The sequence below is a fragment of the Parus major genome, chromosome 4, assembly GCF_001522545.3.
Source record: "Parus major isolate Abel chromosome 4, Parus_major1.1, whole genome shotgun sequence".
Classification (NCBI taxonomy): domain Eukaryota; kingdom Metazoa; phylum Chordata; class Aves; order Passeriformes; family Paridae; genus Parus; species Parus major.
In genome coordinates this window covers 60,993,040-61,011,370 of record NC_031771.1, presented here as the reverse complement: position 1 = coordinate 61,011,370, position 18,331 = coordinate 60,993,040, and the positions used below count along the sequence as shown (strand labels likewise).

The 18,331-nt window shown below is 42.0% G+C and overlaps 2 protein-coding genes across 5 annotated transcripts in view; one reads left to right on the top strand and one right to left on the bottom strand.

Annotated features, from left to right (window-relative positions):
* LETM1 (leucine zipper and EF-hand containing transmembrane protein 1) overlaps positions 1-2,973 on the bottom strand; it is a 28,683-nt gene extending 25,710 nt beyond the window's left edge. The window contains exon 1 of one of the 2 annotated variants that reach the window (XM_015623906.3): positions 2,835-2,973. In XM_015623906.3, the coding sequence (XP_015479392.1) occupies positions 2,835-2,913 (79 nt within the window). In that variant the 5' untranslated portion in view covers positions 2,914-2,973. Of the gene's footprint in view, positions 1-879; positions 1,137-2,834 lie in introns of those variants that run through there. The other variant, XM_033513746.1, reaches the window with a different exon arrangement.
* Positions 2,974-3,122: 149 nt separating this feature from the next.
* NSD2 (nuclear receptor binding SET domain protein 2) overlaps positions 3,123-18,331 on the top strand; it is a 98,985-nt gene continuing 83,776 nt past the window's right edge. The window contains exons 1-4 of one of the 3 annotated variants that reach the window (XM_033513745.1): positions 3,123-3,465; positions 3,862-3,997; positions 7,216-7,313; positions 14,440-14,523. The gene's annotated coding sequence lies outside the window, so the exon portion shown is untranslated. Of the gene's footprint in view, positions 3,466-3,861; positions 3,998-7,212; positions 7,314-14,439; positions 14,524-18,331 lie in introns of all 3 variants that reach the window. The other 2 variants (XM_033513744.1, XM_015623895.3) reach the window with 2 other exon arrangements.

Genomic DNA, 18,331 nt, shown 5'->3' with positions numbered 1-18,331 from the left:
CAGAATTCATGGTAACCAAAATAAAATTGGAAGGCTGGATAGAGTAGGCATACTGTGGTTTGTTTCTCCCATCTGAAACCTAGCATTTCTGGTCAAGCCTAAGAGACAGCAGGATACAAAGGTCATTCAAGAGGTCTGTGGTACCCTTTCCCACTATCAAAGCCCAGATGCAGCCTGTGACAGAACTTAAACTAGACACCTGTATCTAAGAAAACAGAGCACCCAATGCTGATGACCAAAAGCCTTCCCCAATAAAATATGCTAATTATTAGGGAAAAAAAGATGCTGACAAAATCAGGTGGGACAATCAGAAGGTATAGAAGGTAAGTTAACTTACCTGAAGAAAACCTAGATAATCAAGGGATGTCCCATGCTAAGTGGGCTCTGAAGTAATTACAGCAAAAACTGTGGCACTATCAAGTCAATGGATTTCCCCATGTCAAGTTGTATCAAACTCTAAAACACTGCCACTGCAAGTAGAGTGAGGGAAAAACTGTCGCTTTCTGCCTCAAAAAGCAAGCCCTGAGAATCTGTGAAGGTATTCTGATACTCTCCAATGTTTACACAAAGAAGAATAGCTAAATTACTTAACCCAAGAGGCCAACCCAGAAGGACATCCCTGACCCTCAAGGAGCAGCTGAGCAAAGCAGAGAAGTACTCAGTGTCTGCAGGGATAAGTCACAGCACAGTAATCTGTCTCGCCTGAGTGCCAGGAAGCCCACAAAGCCTTATGTGCCTAAAGCCAGAGTCCTACTAGGAGAAGACATTGCCTGCTATGGACAGGTGCCCCTAGAACTTAAAGGGATGATCTGGAGCTCAAAACTGGTTTGGAGTTTCTCAGTTAAAACTCCATAGCAGCACAACACTCACACCACTTACCTTCTTTCCAACCAGGCTCATTAAATGTTAAGGAACAGGTCAAAGAACAAAATTCCAAGGTTACCATAAGAAAACATGCTGACTAAGCTTCTTGTTTTACAGCATGTTCAGAGTGTGAACAGGCCCAAAGAAAACGTTAATTCCAACTTCGCCAGTTCTGACAAGAGCTCTTTAGGTTTTGCAGTGTCTCTTGTAACTGTGTACCTAAGGAGTAAGGAGTACCTAAGAGGAGCCCTAAAATAAAAGATACACTTCCTTCAAAAAGGGCAAAGTCCATAATCCTTGCTTCTGGGATAATACAGACATTCAAAAGTGTCTGAACAAGGTGGATGTTGCTTAACCATAGCACTGTTCATTTAAGAAACCTGCACTGGCTTAGTAAGAAAGGAGGGCAGTAGTGTCAGAGAAACTTTATGTTAACATGTTTCTCATGGACAAGTAGTCATGGAAAACTTAATACTTTTTTAATGAAGCATCAAACCCAAAGTTTTTAACGTAGAATAGCCATACTGTTACTATGTTTAGAATTTTTAAAAATAAAATGCTATCATGAAGTAAGTCCCTCGAGAAGTGTAAGCTTGCAGTACTTAACAGTCTGATCTTCACAGGAATAACATTTAGGATTCTTAGAAGCACTTAGCTTTAACTTAATCTTAGACTACTTACACGTAAAGCAAAGAAGATGAGCTAAGTAAAGCAAAACACTACAGAAAAAAAAATACACCATACAAGAATGCATTAATACTAGATTAACACCCCAAATAAAAGTAGTGGTTGTATCGTAACCGCAGTATACCACAGCACACTAATTATTTGATTCTACCACAGCATTTCAGCTTAGGTTGTCTAGGATTTATAACAACCCAAATTGCAGCAATCATTAGCACTACTTTTTATGATATGCCACAAGAATAATCAAAGTTCCCATCTAATTTGAAGGTACATGGATGTATATGCTTTTTCCCAGTGTTAAATGAACTGGGTGGTTAGGATACCCCAGGTTTTTGTTCAGGACACTATCCATGTTTAACTTAAATAAATGACTTTACAACAGTAGCTCACAAAACCCATCAGTTAGAGGAAGATACCACACTGGAGTGACTATTGGTAACCAAGAGGACAGCTGTTCTTTGCAATGGACAAGCATCACTACTGCTCATCAGGTCTGCCTGGATATGAGTGTGCAGCTGCCCTGCTCTCAGTGACAGCACTCCCATGACAAGCTGGGGCTCAGTGTCAGTGACAAGCAACTCCTCGCTCAGCCCCTGCCATTCCAGCTCAGGATATAAAGAGCAGCCACAGGCCTTGCGTATGTCACAAGTTATCAGCTGTTTCATGCCACTAAGCTTCACCAACCAGAGATATTTAAACTGCCAAATTATCTTCATTATTAATCAGTATAACATGATACGCTTACTTTTTATTTTCCTAAGCTTTCAAAGGCACTTGGAAAAAGGCAAATTCGTGTTTCGTCCCTAACATAGACTAAGAAAACATCCTCTTGTGCTTTTTTAAAGAGAAGAAGCACATGAATAGTGACAAGCCCACTTCACACCCAAGCCACGCTGAGAGCAAGGCAGGCAGGACCGAAACGTAGTAACGCGTTCCTGCACTTTAACAAAAAGCACGTGTTCTTCCCTTCCCCAACCAGCCGGCATTTAGAAGACACGCGTGCCCCATTGCCCTTAGGGTAAATCATCCCCTCCAACCACACTGCCGCGGAAGCACAGGCAAAGAGGCCGCGGCAGCCGCCGAGCGTGGGCCGGACCGGGCCGGGAGCAGCGCCAGCCCCGGGAGACAGAGCGGCGGGGACTCGGCCGCGGCCCTTCCCTCCCGCAGCGGCCTCTCCGCCCACGCCCGGAGCCCCCAGACGCCTCCGGCCGCTTTCCCTCCCTGTGCCCTCTCGGCCAGGCCCGGCGGCCCGGAGCCGGCGGGCGGCCCGCGGGGAGCCTCACCGGGCTGTGGCGGGCGGCGCAGCGCTCGGGGCAGGCGGCAGGCGCGCCGCCCGCAGCTCTGCAGCAGCATGGACGCCATGGCGGCGCTCGGTGGGCGGGCGGGCGGCTCCGGCCCCGTTCCTGTCCCGCCGCCCGGGCCGCGGCGATCCCCACACGCCCGGGAGCCGCGTTCGCCCGGCACCGCCCCGCGGCGCCGGGCACGCCGGGAGCCGTAGTCCGGTGCGCCGTAGCGGTGGCGCCGGGCGGCGGGGATGGCGTCACCGAGGGGCGGGCGCGGCTGCCGTTCTTCCCCACAGCCGCCCGAGGGTAGCGGCGGGACCTGCGGTGGGCACCGGAGACCGTCTCGTTGTAGGGGCTTCTTTCCCCGAGTGTGCCTCGCTCGCAGCGCACGGTCCCTGCCATGCGGGAAAGGCCACAGGCCGTGCCCGCTGTGAAGGGCGGGCGCCGGTGCCTCACGCCCAGAGCGCCGTGCCCACACACCCCAGCGCAAAGTACAGCGCTCCAGCACGGCGCGGTGCTTTCCTCTTTGGCAGAGGTTGGATTGGATGATGCTCAGAGGTCCCTTCCAGGCCTGACGACCCTGTGATCCTGCGGTGTGTGCGGCCGTGTTCCCGCATGCCTGCGGCCCAAGGTTGGCAGTAGCAGTTCCGCTGCACAGACGTGTGTTGCTTGTGGATCTCGGGATGTGACAGTAAAAAGTGTCTTTCTGGTGCAGCTATTAGGGTTTTGATAGGAAATAGCACATGAATCAGTTGACAGATGTGCCGCACTAGTGCTGGTTAATAGTTGGACTACAAGTAGCATGTTATTCTTCACATGCTAGTCGAATCGCGACCAGCAGTGATAGATCTCTTTACTGAATATTTCAGTACTCAGTTAATGCAGTATTACGTGGTACTTTAACTGTCTTGGCAAATGGAGTGAATAACACAAATCAAACTACAGAAATTATAATTTAATCCGAGAACAGTGACATTTTACAAGCTGTGTACATGAGCTTTGGGTACTAATGCCTTCCTTGTTCCAGAAAAAAATGGGGGGAAAGCTGCTGGGACTGTCTGTGGACAAGATGGCTGCCAGCCCTGCCAACAAGATGGCTGCCCCAAGGCCAGGGCTCCAGGGGAACAAGGGAGCTGTGGGATCAGGCCTCTCCCGCCTCACAGGTAACTCACAACAACAGGCACTTGGTCACCTCTACACCTGCCTCAACCCCAAAGAAAATACACGATACTTAACATTATACATAAGGGGTAGCACAAGTGTTGAGGTCTGACCTAAAACGTGACAAAAAAACCAGCATCTCCTAGCAATAAAAAGCAAGTGAGTTTGCAGTTTATATGTTCATACTTAGGACTAGGCAAATGCAGAAAATTAGTTGGTAATTTTATTGGTTTCTTTTATATATTTAAAGAAAATGCTCAGGCTTTCTCCAAAGTACAAAAAAATTTTGGTGAAATTTATATTACTTATATTTTTAATTCAAAAGTATTAGTGAAGATCGAGTATGCAATTGTCTGAATAGTAGGAAAAATCACGACACTTTTCTCACTATGGCTACAGAAATGCTAGTGTTTACATTTGGTGATAATTAACAAATTAATGGGTATTACTATTTATATACTTACTAGAGCTACTTTTAAAACATTAGGCTCCCAAATGCAGTGCAAGATTTTTAACCAGCTGTTTTTGCTTTACAAGTATTTAAATATGAACCGCACTTAAATGGTTAAAATTATTTAAAATGTGCAACTTGACAATAGTGCTTTATGTTAATGGCAGTCCTGAAAAAAAAACCCAAACAACATCTTCCCAATCTACACATCTCTCACTAGACTTCATTTGTATCTTTCTCTTGTTATTCTTTTTTTCTTTCTGGTTGGCTGATAACAAAACCAAATGAAATGGGGCAACTAATGGCAGTTTCTCTAACAAAGCTGCTTAATTATGTAGAAACATTATATGAAGCCTATACAAGAAGAATAATATGCTCTGAAGTCATTAAACTATTGACAAGAGATTTTAGACAGCAAACAGATGATTACAGAGGTCTCAATACATTTATGCAGACAAGTAACCAGCCTTTCAATAGTTTCATTAAATTCATTAGTATTCAGGGTGGCAGACAATGTAGATGCATGGGCCTTTTCAGAGCTGAATTCGTTATGTTTTTGTACAGTCTTTTGTTCCAGATTTGTTTATACCTGGAAGTTACAGGGTTTGCTACTGTATATGAAAAGGATTGATAATACACTCTGTCAAAATTTCCCAAATAGATGCAGTTTATAAATACTAATTGATTGTGTTCATTTACCAAGCATTGTGACGTAATGATTAAGAGTAAGAATTAAAAATTTTCATGTATTTGTACGAATTGCTCCCACATGAAATGGTCGGGTGACTTTAGGTGACACATGGGCCTTCCACAGGACTGTTTTTGTTTTAAAGAAAAACATCTTCTACTCCAGCCAGATCAACAGCCCATGAGCTCACAGAGAAAACACTTATCCCCAGAATAAAGCATAATACCTCATAGTTACTTGGGTTTTGTTTAAAAAAAATAAAAAATAAATCAACTGCTACACAGCCATTTTAGACCTGGTTCTTAAAGCAACCATGTTGTTTGGAAAAGCTGTCAGCCATCTTGCTGAAAAATCTGTTTTCCAGCAAGAACAGGATGAGGGAGACTAAAAGGAAGAAATACAAAGCCTTCTTTCTAGATGGATATAATAAGGATCTGAGAATAATTGCAAAAAATATTTTTATTTAAATAATACTTGAACAAAACTAAGATTACTATTTTATGTTAAATGTAATTTTCCCCCTGGATATTAAATTAAAGCAAAAGCAAGGTAGGAGTTCTCTGCACCAATTCAAAACAACCTCCAAGTAAAAGGAAATTTTGATGGTTGTTATAGGCTGTGTAAATACTGAAATATGTATTTTATTGCTGTATGAGCAGAGCCCAGTGATATCACAAAGGCATGACCGTTCCACTTGTCTGAAAGAGCTATGGTGCATAAGACCTATAAAAGCACAGAACAAGCCTAGGGCTGTGCATTACTTGCACAGACATGACAAAGGAGGAGATGAATCTATGATTCTTTCTGAGGAAGTTTAGAAATCTGTATAGAAATTGGGGGGCAAATGTTTATATGAACAGGGAGGAGAACTGAAAGTTTGTCATCCCTTCCTTGAAGACATGGCCCAGGAAGCACTCTGAGGTCCTGCTGATGTTTTTGAGGATTGATAGCAGCTTCTCCCACTCCCAGCTTGAGGTGCCCTGTAGTGACAGTGGCTGTGTGATGGTACCAAATCTGTGTCACTCCTGCCAGAGACACAGGCACGGCCTCGGTTCCCCAGTACACCCTGATGACAAACGAGCTGGCAGCAAAGGCAGGAAAGGCCGGGGAAATGGGATTCAGGGCGTGGAGAGAGAGGAGGTGCCGTGTTTGATGCTCGGGGCTGTAAGTGGGAGGAGGTGGGGGCATAATTAGCATCTGATGAGTTGGGAGGCACCTTTGCCATTTCACTGCTGCAACATCGCGTTTGTGTACACAGTGTGACTCAATAAGCTACATATCAGTACAGGTCCATAGACAGTCCTTAAAAGTAGAATTATGCTTTTAGGCTGTAGAATCTGTTTCCATGACAACCCCCAGGTTGTCTCCTTGAATAGGTTTAACAATACGGGATTAACCTCATCTTTATTCACCAGTGTTCAGCGTAAATGTAAAGAAAAGGGGGGAAAAAAAGACATTACTGTGTAGCTAGTTGTATTAAGTTTCTACTCCAGGGAGAAAGCCAACAGATTATTAGTAGTTTCTAAAAAAATTACTTCTGTTCATTAATAGGGATTTTTAGGAGAGATTAATGGGATACTGAAGCCTGTTGATTTGTCAGTGTTACACCCAAAGGTAAAAGTTCAAGTGGTGGCTGGATTGCAGATTTGCTGTATGTATGTCCAGGTCACATGTTCACTTCTGTCTGTAAATGTGCCAAAAACAAGCAGCACTGGCTACACATTAGCACAGAAACAGGCTGCCCTGGGTGCCTCTTCAAACACTACCCTGAAATGCTATGCAGAGTACCTTGATGGCAATGACGTGCTGCAAACAGTCATTCCCCATCCAAGGATAATTATCTTCTCAAATTCAAGTCAAAAAGTGGTATTTAAAAGATTGCTTAGGCTTGACCCAAATTAGCAACACAAAATGTCATACAAATAACATATTAGGTTGTCATTAGTTAAATTTGGCATGCAGGCAGGCAGGAGCACAGCTGGGGGAGCAGAAACAGGTAATTTTGAAAATCTTTCCAAATTGAGGGAAAAGCATTTGCAGTTCAGAATGAAAACCACTGAGGTTCTCCCTTTTCCCAGCAGATGGAGCTTACGTGAAACAAACAGGCGGAGAAGCTGTGGAACCACTGCACAAAGCGAGACTGGGGCACTGGAGGAGCACATGAGGAGAAAGCCACAAGGTTCTGGCCAAGGCAGGATCAAGCAGAGGGAGGACAGGCAATGTTCAGGCTATGTGCATAACAAAAAAAGGGTGAATGCAGCTGTAAAAAGCAAATTGATTTAGATTTTTAGAAGTACAGAGGGAGGGAAAAAAGGATTCTCTAGTGTTACAAACTCACTTGTTAGCTTCAGCTGATATAAGAAAGACTGATATTTTACTGCAAAAATCATCACTGCCGTATTTAAGTAACCTCTTGTGCCCCCAAATGAATCAGTTTGATTCTATGAATGACAGGCTTTAAAACTATGCATTTAGTTTTGCATTTTGCTTCCAAGATTTTTTAGGCTGTATGGTTTGCAAGTTCCTGTCTGTAATTAGAAACACAGAAAGCCAACAGTCTTATGTCATTATCTGCCTCTCAGAGTAAGGTCTTTAAGAAAACACCGAATGTTGTGTTTCTGTCAAGAAAAGCCCTAAATCTGCCACCGCTGCTTTTACGCACCCATCAAGACGTAAGACAAGAAATGCATGTGACTGGGGAGGCTCTCCTCTCCCTCATCCCAGATTTTGTAGGCCCATTCCTCCGCTTCTTGTATATCACAAAATTCCTGGTGAAGTCAGGCAGTGTTATATGAGCGCTGGAAAGACAGGAGGTCCCTGTAAAACAGATAGGCCTTTCAGTTTGTGTCCATTAAAGAAAGAGCAAAAGACGGGCACACCATTTTAGGAGAATTTTTACCTTTGTATTCTAAAAAGGAGAAAAATGTGCTACTTCCAAGGGCCGTTTTAATGGCAGCAATGTAACTTTCTTTAGCAATTTTGCAAGGCTGAGGCTGCTTATGGTAAGTACTGGTTTGGAGGGGAGCAGGTTACAGCCGGCACATGCACACAGCTGCACATGACTTGGTGCAGGTAAAATGCAACATTGTCTCATTATCCCCCAGGCATATTCCTGCTTTCTCTGCCTTAGAGCTGAGCAGAGCTAAGCATTTATGTTAAAAGAACAAATGAAAAATATTAAAGATGGATATGTTCATTTGATGAAGCCTGATGCTTAAAATTCCTGTGTAGAATTTAGCCCTCTTGGGCCTCTGCTGTCATTACCTCTTTCTTGTTGGTTTTGTTGATGATCTTATCAGTCCTGGTTCATATTTTCCCCTTACAGTCAGCCTGAATAACCCTACCGGAATGTGTCTTTCCAAACTTTGAATTCAGTCTCTCTTACTTACCTTTCAGCTTTAAACCTTCTACCTTTCATAATCCAGACCAAGCCTGTAACACAGATCTCACACTTTTTCATCCTGTTCTCCTTGACCTGACTAACACTCCCATCTTCTGCACTGCCGTACAATGACCTCCCCATTCCAGCATGCAAGCCCACAGCCCCTCCTTTATTCGAGTCAAAGAGCTGCTTTTCTCAAGAGGCCTCCCCACAGAGATAACGAAAAGCAGATTAAGAGATTTAAAAAAGGAGTTGGTTCCTTTGGAATGGTCAGTGCACTTTCCCTTTCTACAGCCATCCTCTATACTGTAAATTCTCCAAATCAGTGTTTGTCTGGATGTCTGTGCCTTGACCTCAGCAGGACCTAAGCTGTTGGGCCCCAATCCTACATATGTATATGCATGCCATGTCCCTTTGCTATCAGAGATGTTCACACAGAGTGGTAAAGGAACTGTGCAGTTACGTAGTTGTAAAATCAAATCCTGTTGCTTGCCAGATAGCATCATAAAAGTCCTGGACAGAGATAAAAATTAACATTTTAATCTTTGCTTTTGTGAGACAGAAAGAATGGTAACCTCCAAGGCAGGTGAAGTGGCAGCTCTGTTGACAGCACTTGATTTGTAGATACATGAGAATCTTGAGGGGAAATACCTGTTAAGATGTGATGTGAAGCTATAGAAAAACAACAAAGAGCCATCAGCACAAGTACATCCCAGTGGTGCTTTGCCAGTATCCTGCCTTTTTCTTGTGTGGCTGAATTTCAGGCCCCAGAAACAGAAGACGCTTTGTTTGGGCTTTCCCATGTAATCAGCAACCTCTCCTGTCTGTCTTAGGCCTCTATTCACTTTATTACTATTATAGTATCCCCTAGAGACAGACTTAGAAGCCAGTCACCCCCAAACATCCTGTTACCTTCATGCAATTAGGTATTTTCTCAGTAATACATTGTATGCTTTAATCCTGGTTGCATGTGTGTATTAACCATGGCTACCAAGTAATGTATGTAAGAAAATACAAAGTTGAGATACAAGAGCTTTACCATTGGATTTGATCAGTATCCAGGGGAAGTGAAGTGCCCCAAAGCAGGTGCTCTTCTCTGAAAGCAATTTCAAGAGGGAATTTTGTGTACAAACTGAAGGCTTAGCTGGGGTCTGTGGATATCTAGCAATTCGTCAGCTGGATCAAGTGAGAGGAGCTCATTGGGACTAATCTGTGAAGCAGGTAAAAGTGAGACATCCAGCCTGATCGTCAGTCAGGGTGGCAAGCTCCACACTGATTCCAATATGACACATATCAATCATTTCCTTTTCTAATCACTATTCCAACATCTGAAAAAGGAAATATGCCAAACAGATACCAATAAAAAGCTGGCTCAGCCAGCAGTGCTTCCCTGTTGTGCCAAGGGAACAACCTCCTCCCCTCTGCGAGGCCTCTCCTCCCAAGGAACAGACATCTAACTCTCCCTGAGCGGGAAGCCTCTTTCAGCATGCCAGCTGGGAATCAAGGCCCTGGGCACAATCCCAGCACCTGTGCCTAGTTTTCTTACAGAGCACAGCCAGCTGCTCTGCTAGGTCTGCAAATGTCCTGTATACCCTATTTCTCTTCTGTGCATTGCTTTGGATAAGCAATGCGAATGTGTTGCTTATATTTGGATTTTTGCAAATTCATTGTTCTACATTTACCTTAACCTAATTTGTTTAAGGATCATATCAGGCCACTGATAAATGAAGTCATGCCATGTTTTTAATAATTATTAAATCCCGGTTATTGAACCAGTAGTGCCCCAAAACCCCTGTAGTATTTTTGAGGGAATTTGAAGGTAAGCAAGATGTAACCACAGGCCACTTTGGAAACTATGACAAGGAGTTTGTGAGGCAGAAGTGTTTTTGGTGGCTGGTGTTTGTCAGCAAACTTTTCTGGCATTGGACGTGGTAGCAGAGTATATTTGACCCTGAGGGTTCACAGGCATTAGATAATTTTTTTTTGGCTCTGACTTAGTTCATGGCATGTTAGACTAGTCATTTCTATCTGTGACACCAAACTATCAACTGCAAACTTCCTGTGTGGAAATAATTATGCATCTTTTCCAGTTTGCATTATGTTCTGTATCCAACAGTTCTTATGCAGTAGGGCAAGGTTAGAGTTAAGACCATTTTCACTGCTAATAGCTTGTCTCTGAAAAGCCTTCATATTATTCAAAAATCCTAGTATAAGTGGAGCCAGAGTGGGGTTAGAATTCTGTACTGCAACAGGAAGGGGACATACAGAGGTCTGGAAAATAATGAAGATGGGAGGAAAGTGAATAAAAAATGGTTATTATTGCTGCTCATAATGCCATATTAATTAAACCAATTTATCTGGGAGCAGGGTTTAAAAAAAGAACAGAAGGAAATATATTTTCATATAAACTCATTGCCAGAAACAGGATGTTCTAAAATATAAATAAATAGGCTCAACAAGAAAATAGACACACTCAAAGGAGCTAGGCTTAATGAAGTCCCTGACACATGCTTGTCAATGTCCTTTTTGGAAATTAGGAAATCCCTAAACTACTGATTTTCAGAAGCTGGAATGACACAAATGGGTAGAAGCTGCTTTTCCTATAATCTGTTTCCAATTCTAAGCATCCATTACTACTTCCTTTCTTGGTTTCCCGTGAGGAAAGGACATGCCTAAGCCTGCTTTGAATGTTAAAATCTTTCTCTGTTCTGCACAAATAGAGGTGAGAGTAAGAGACCATAAATGATTACCCATGGGCAGCTAATAAAAACTATGAGATGCAAGTCCTAACCTGGAACCGAGGAGGTGTTGGAGGTGGACCAAAGGGTCACTGTCAGGGGGTCTCAAGGCACTTGACTGAGTCATGTATGGCTCACCCCAAGCTGGGGGCCTATGGCAGTTTGGTTAGTCCTAGACAAGCACTACACTGTTTCTGCCACCTTTAAACTCCATGTGTTTTTATCACCAACAGAACAAACAGGTTAATGAAACGGGTTAGGTGGGGATTTTTTGTGTAGAAATATAATGAAAGCCAGGTCAGAAAGGGAAGAGATCTCAGTCCGCTTGGTAACTTACACAGAACGAAACTCTACCATGGAAAGGAACTTGCATCTTCTCTTGCTTTCTTACCATAATCTTTCCTCTTTGCAAAGTCCAACTTCTGCCACAATCCACCTGGCAACAAGTTACAGTCGATCTCCCTCTAGTGGGTAATTAATTACCCATAAAAGCCACAGCAAGACTGAGATCTGTTAAAAATCTGCCTTACACTTGTTTACCTTCAGCTCCTTTCTTCAGCTGGCTTTCTTCTTTCATCTGTGATGCTTCTCACACACACATTACGTGTTTTCTTCATACCCTCCCTGAACCTTGTAGCTGCTCTTTCTTCCGTTCTTTGCTCTGTGAGGAGTTGGGCTATTTGAGGGGTTTCTGTTTGACTTTGATGTAAGTGGAAATGAAAGTAAAGAGATGCCAAAGAATGAATTTAAAATTAAATATTCTAGAGATTAGTGCTGTTTGCACAGAGGCATGAGTGCAACCCCCAATATGCTGAAGGCTTAGATATCCAGGAAAAAGAAAAGTACCTCAAGTTTGTAATTTGTTTTTTTTTTTTATCAGGAGTCAGTCAAAGGAAATTTACATTTGGGTTTTCTTATCCTTAAAGTTTATTTATTTGGGTTGAAAATCTCCTGCATTCTGCTTAGTAGTTTGTTCCACTTCCATTTGTTGTTCCATTAGCAAAACTATTAACAGCAAAGTATATAAGCCAGCTGTGTTCAATCTGAAGTTAGCTCTCTAACAGCAACAGTTAACTACCAAAGAGTATTCCCAGAGCAGAGCTGACATTAATTGAGAAGGATAGTGCTCTGAAATATGTGGAGACAAGATGCTATAGAAATTGATTTAACCAAACCATGCCTTTTGTGCATGGAACTGCATTTCTCTCCTTGCAGAGCATATAGGCAGGATACTATGGTTGTTACTCCATTTAGATTAATGGGAATATATTAGGGATGATTCTCAAAGGTATCTCCTTTCTCTGACTACTTTGGGGTTTCCTCTGTGTGTGTGTGTGTGTGTGGTAAAGCACATTTCAAACAGAAAGATGAACAAGTCAATATTGTCCAAATGAAAAATGACAGATCTGGTTGAAAGAAATTTTTAGGACAGGCTTTGATAATATATTTCTCCAAAAGTATAATGATAGTAGGCATCATATTAATCATTGTATGTTACCTTTCTGTTTGCAACTTTGAATTATCTAAGTAAACCAACATGAAAGACACTGTGCTCCAATCCAAGTATTTTCCAGGTTCCTGAAAGCACTGACCTTTATCTCAAATCACTGTGATAAACAGTGTTCCACAAAAGTCACTAATTAGAACCCCAAGAGTCTTTATTACGGCAAACTTAGGTATCACAAAGCAAATTAATAAAATTAAAATAAACTGGAATTTTACTGAAGCAAAGTAAGATCACAAATTATTTATTGTGAGCAAATTCTGCTCCTAGAAACACCTATGCAATCCATATATTTACATTATTTTGTGAAATGGCATCATACAAAAATAATTTTTCTATGCAGCATATCAAGATTATCAAGTTTTTTTACTAACATGGGCATAAAAAATATTGTAGCTTTTACTCCCTTCATAACTGAGTTGTCAATATAACTAATTTCATTTCACTGTAATAAAGATGAAATGAATTCCAGTCCTGTTCCTATGTCAGTTACAATATAATTTTATTCAGCTGAGACATTTCATAAACCTGCTGAAGGTAAGAATTGCAGACAGTGCTGAGACAGGATGTGGAGGCAGGGAAGAGGTACTGCAGAAGAAATTTACAGGTTTTGTCACCACAGCTTTCCTTGCACTGATGTACAGGACAAAAAGAATTCAATGACTATCAGCTTTCAAGACCAGCTTGTAGAGCTGACAGTAAGAGAATGTTCTTTTGCATCTAAATTGAGTACATTTGTTCTAGAATTTATTAAGACACTGTGAACAAAGAAACTTACAGTGCCACATCCTGTTCTTTATTTAGGTTGGATGAAGGCTTCATTTGGCATAATGGGAACTAGAATGACTATACTAGGCTAAACCAAATGCCTGTGAGTCCCTTTATCCACTCTCTGGTCATAGTCAGAAATGAGTGCTTAAGGAAGGAGTATGAGAAATAGGGTGAGCATAGAGCACTGCTGCCTGCAGCTGTGACTTGTATTTCATCGCTGCTGATAAACACACAGAGAACAGAGTCTGGTGGTCTGAGCACAGAGCTGGGAGCTATGAATCCGCTGTTTCAGTCCTGCCTCTGTCACCAAGGTTACTTGTACATCGCTGTGTCCCAGCTCATGTGTGCTGGTGGCAAACCTGCCTTCAAGCTTCTGCACTGCAGAGGCACACACAGCCCGTGCTCACATAGCCACACTCACACTCAGGCTGGTTTTGATCAAGTCTGGTATTATGGAGAGATTTGTTCCTCCCTAATGAGCTGCTTAACATCTGTGATTGTTTCCTGAAGAGCTGCATAATATCCCAGTGCACTTCTTATTGTGCCCCTTTATCTCTTTCCAATTCCTTCTATCTCCTCTGTTTTTCACATGATTATCATCACTGGCCTTTGTGGTCCTTGTGCTTTGTCCTAAGCTTCTCATCCCTCAGTTCCTACAATCAGGAACAGCAGGCTTGGTGCATGGTAAAAACGGTGCAAATATTTTTCCTGTGTAGCCCAAGTCCAGGTCAATTCATCAGGTAGAACAGAGAGGCTGACTCTTTCAAATGGCCCCGCTGAAGCTTCCAATCAAATCAAAAACGTGATGCTGTTAAATTTCCAGTAAAACCAGAAAGATAACATTGAAGGCACTTTCTTAAAAATTCCTGTTAAAATTTTTGTTTAAAAGCTATGTTTCACATTGCTTCAGGGCTACCTGCAATTCCCAGGATGATGAGTTTGCTCCTGAATGGATCCTCAGAAACTGAATCCATCAGCTGCCAGCCCACTTCTGGTGAGTTCACAGTTTCATCATTGCTCCTGGAAGTCTGTCACCTCCTCCTCCATAACCATTGTTCCCACCTCCGTTGATCTAACATCCTTTCAGAAGCACCAAGTGGAGGAGGACCGCAAGTTCCAAACTCAGGGCAGTACTCAGAACATCACAGTGCAGGCAGGTAAATAAGGAGTTGTCAGAATTCCATTTTCTGTTTTTAACCTTGCAATGCAGAGCCTTTACCAGTGTGATACCACTGGGGACTTCTACAAGCTGACTCAAGCTGGCTGGGTTGAAGGCCAGATTTGAGGTACTTCTCCCCAGATCCTTGCACCTCAGGTTGAGCAGAACCCTGGAGAGCTCCTCCTCCTTCTCCCTTCGGCCTCCAGCTGCGCTTTTGTGCAAGGCAGGGGTGCACAGGAACTGAAGGAAGCCACATGCAAATCAGGGCTAAGTGGTAACCAAATATGTCTAACCCAGGGGGAACCTGGTGAGAGTGCAGAGCTAATCAAAGGGAAGGTAGCAAATAGACTGGAACATATAGGCCCTGGAATACTGGCATGTCAGTAGGGTTGTGTGTAGTAAATAAAATAGAGATATGCATGTTTTAGCAATTTCCCCAGGGTAAAGTGAGTAGGAGTGTGTTCAAAGAGTTGTATTTGCTTTATACTGTCCTGTGAGCATAGGTTCAATATATACATTAGGAAGTACATATAGGGCGTATGTTTGATCAAGGAATTTAGACAATAACCTGAGTAATTGTCAGCATACACCAAATCCCATCAGTCTGACCCCAATGCCAAGTTCCTTCTCAGTATAACAAATTTTGCACGCAATTAAAATGACTGCTTAGCTACATTATGTTATTACAAGCATCACCACTTGTCAAGTATTTTAAGCAGGAAAAGTGATGTTAGTTGTTGTGCATTACAACCCAGGTAAAAATCACACCCCCATGTTAAACATGCACAACAGTATACCATTAACCTGTTTAACATGATAGCTTGAAAGAGTGGTGTGCTTTTCTCTTACATTTCTACTGCAAGTCCTCTGTTATTACTTTGCACATTAAAATTTTTTATGCTGTAAAGAGGATTCAATAATTTTGTAAACCAGTCTCATCCCTAGAATGCCATAATTTGACAATTTCAAGGCTTTTCAGCTCAGACCTTTGCATATATGTCATATATCGCATTGCAGATTTCATCCAATAGTCGAAAATATTCTCTCAATGCAGTATCATCTTATCAGTATTCTAGCACCATAAGCTTTCTCACCACAAGCAGGGGACTGTTCATTACAATGAAACTGAAAATGGAATAACTGAAGGATTGATTTATATGACCTTCACTCAGGAATGTTCTAATTCTGACATAATCTCTCTGACTGAAATCCTAAACACTGTATAATTTTGATTTATTACCCTTAAAAAAAAGGAGCCTGGGTGTATAGATGAACAGAACACCTGGCATGAAAAAGAATGGTGCAAAAGCTCAGGAAGACTGCAAGAAAATGCAGATTGATCATGTGACTTTACTCCAAACATTGTCTCAGCCAGCAAATCCATGAACAGAGCTGAAAGCAAGTGGAAAAACATTATGTGGATGTTTTCACAAATCCACTCTGTCACTCGGAAATCTCTCGTGATTATATGCATTTTATAGCAAAGATAAGAGCATGGTAGTAAGTTCAAGCATGAAACAGTCTGTTTACTAAAGGCTGCAGGAAATGTTTATTAAACCAGTTAATTTATGGCAAAACAGGGCCAGAACTCAATATAGTCCACAAAAGGCTGCTTTACTAGGCAGCTGTTTCCCTCCCACACCGACAGTGTAACCTACTCTGTGCTGTTCTGTCCTCACATCTGCTGCCAGGGGTGCCAGGAAAAGGCTTGTAAGGGTGTGAGGGCACATTGGACCTGACTACTCACAGGTAAAAGCTAGAGCAGCCCTACAGTGTGCTGCTCACAATTAACAGCTGATACCTTTAAAGCAAAGCAGCTGGATCTAAATCAAGTAGAATCTTCATAAATTGAAAGGTGAATCAGGCTGGTTGTCCCTTGGATTTTTTTGGTGAGGTAAAGGGAGTAATTGGAAGAAAGAGCAGACAGAAACTATTCACAGCAAACTGGTTGATAAATGTACATTAAAAGCCCACTGAACACAGTATTAATGCCCTGCAGGAACTGAAATCAACAGGTCAGCTTACAGCAGATTAACAAAAAGAAATCTGCCCTCCACCCGTGCCTTTTTTCTGTTCTTAATGTTTGGTGAAATGAATGCTTACCTCCTTTCCTCCCACACACTCAGCTCACAGTTCCCACTTAGCCATTTCCCAGTCCTATTTTATACAAATCTTTATCTTATCATGCTTCTCCTGCAAATCCTTCACCTCTAGAGCACTTAACATCCTCTTCTTTCATAAAATCCACCTTTTACAAGTGGTACCTCATCAGTCTTACTTTATCTTAGCCAGGAAATGGAGATTTTATTTTAGAAAAAAAAATATTTTGATTCAGTGAATTTTGTGGCTGGTATGAATTGTTTTATTCTAGCACACAGTGGTCTTCTCTATGCAGGAACGTTTGTCTGCTTCACTGTACTGCACAATGCATATTATTCTCACCTATGAATGGGCCTGTTCCTTATTACTTCCAAAGATCAAACATTACACAATTCCTCCAGTATGGAGCTACAGTCTGAGCTATAGCTACTGCAGCCACTGTAAAAGCACTACAGCCTCAGAAAGATTATTCCTTTCTTGAATACGTTGGAGTAGATATACCAGGAACTAAATTTGTGCTTAGGGATAGCAGGAAGTGCCTAATTCTTTTTATGTACTTGCAGAAAGGGAGGGGAAAAAAAAAAAAAAAAGAAAAGAAAAAGGGGGAAAAGGAGGAGATAAAAAAGAGAAGATAAAATGATAAAAAATAAAAAGAGAGACTTGGGTGGAATTATATTTAGTACATTTATTCCCTGAACTATACATGGACAATTTTCAAAGTAAGAAAATAAAAGTATTTATATGAAAAACTGTGTTCTACTAGAATGACACAAAGGCTTGTAAGCAGCAGACAAAAGAGAAAAAAAAACCATGAATATTATTTCTGTAATCAATTAGCATATCAACATGTAGGAATACAATACAGATAATATTTGATTCTTTGGAGTAGAAAACTTAAAGCTTAGTTCTGCAAACCAATCCTGGCATACTTGGTTTTCAGCATGAGCTGTTTATTGAATTCTCAAATGAATGTATTTATCATTAGGAAGATCAAAACAGCAGAGGAAGTAATACAGTCTTAGATTTCCCAATGGTGAATTAATTAGGGGAGTCAATTCTGGCCTCAGACTGGTATCTCATCCACCAGACAGCACTGACTTCCCACTGTAATGACAGATTATTGTAAAAGCTTAACAGTGTTTTGGCAGTGCTGGTAAAGCTGATAGGGATGGGAGTGAAGGAGAGCTTGGTATCTTCTTCAACCAATGGCAAACTATTCAGTATGAGGTTAAGAACTACTTTATTGGGATGATTATCATTACCCTCAACAGCAACTATAAAAAGCTCCAAGTCAAATGGTTCTGACTCACTTGTTGAAGGGTAATACTATGTGTGGAGGAAATTCTGGGTATGGGCTGTCACCAGTGGCTAATCCCCCTGGAACAGGTGCACGGTAGTTTGCCAGTCCCACTTCACAGCAGTGCTGGGAGCCAGGGCATCCAGCTCACAAAAGTGATGTCCACTGGAAAGGAGGTGGAACAAAAGAAGAAAGAGCCTGTCTTCATGTTTCTCCCAGGTGGCCTCCACATGTAAAGTTTTGGTG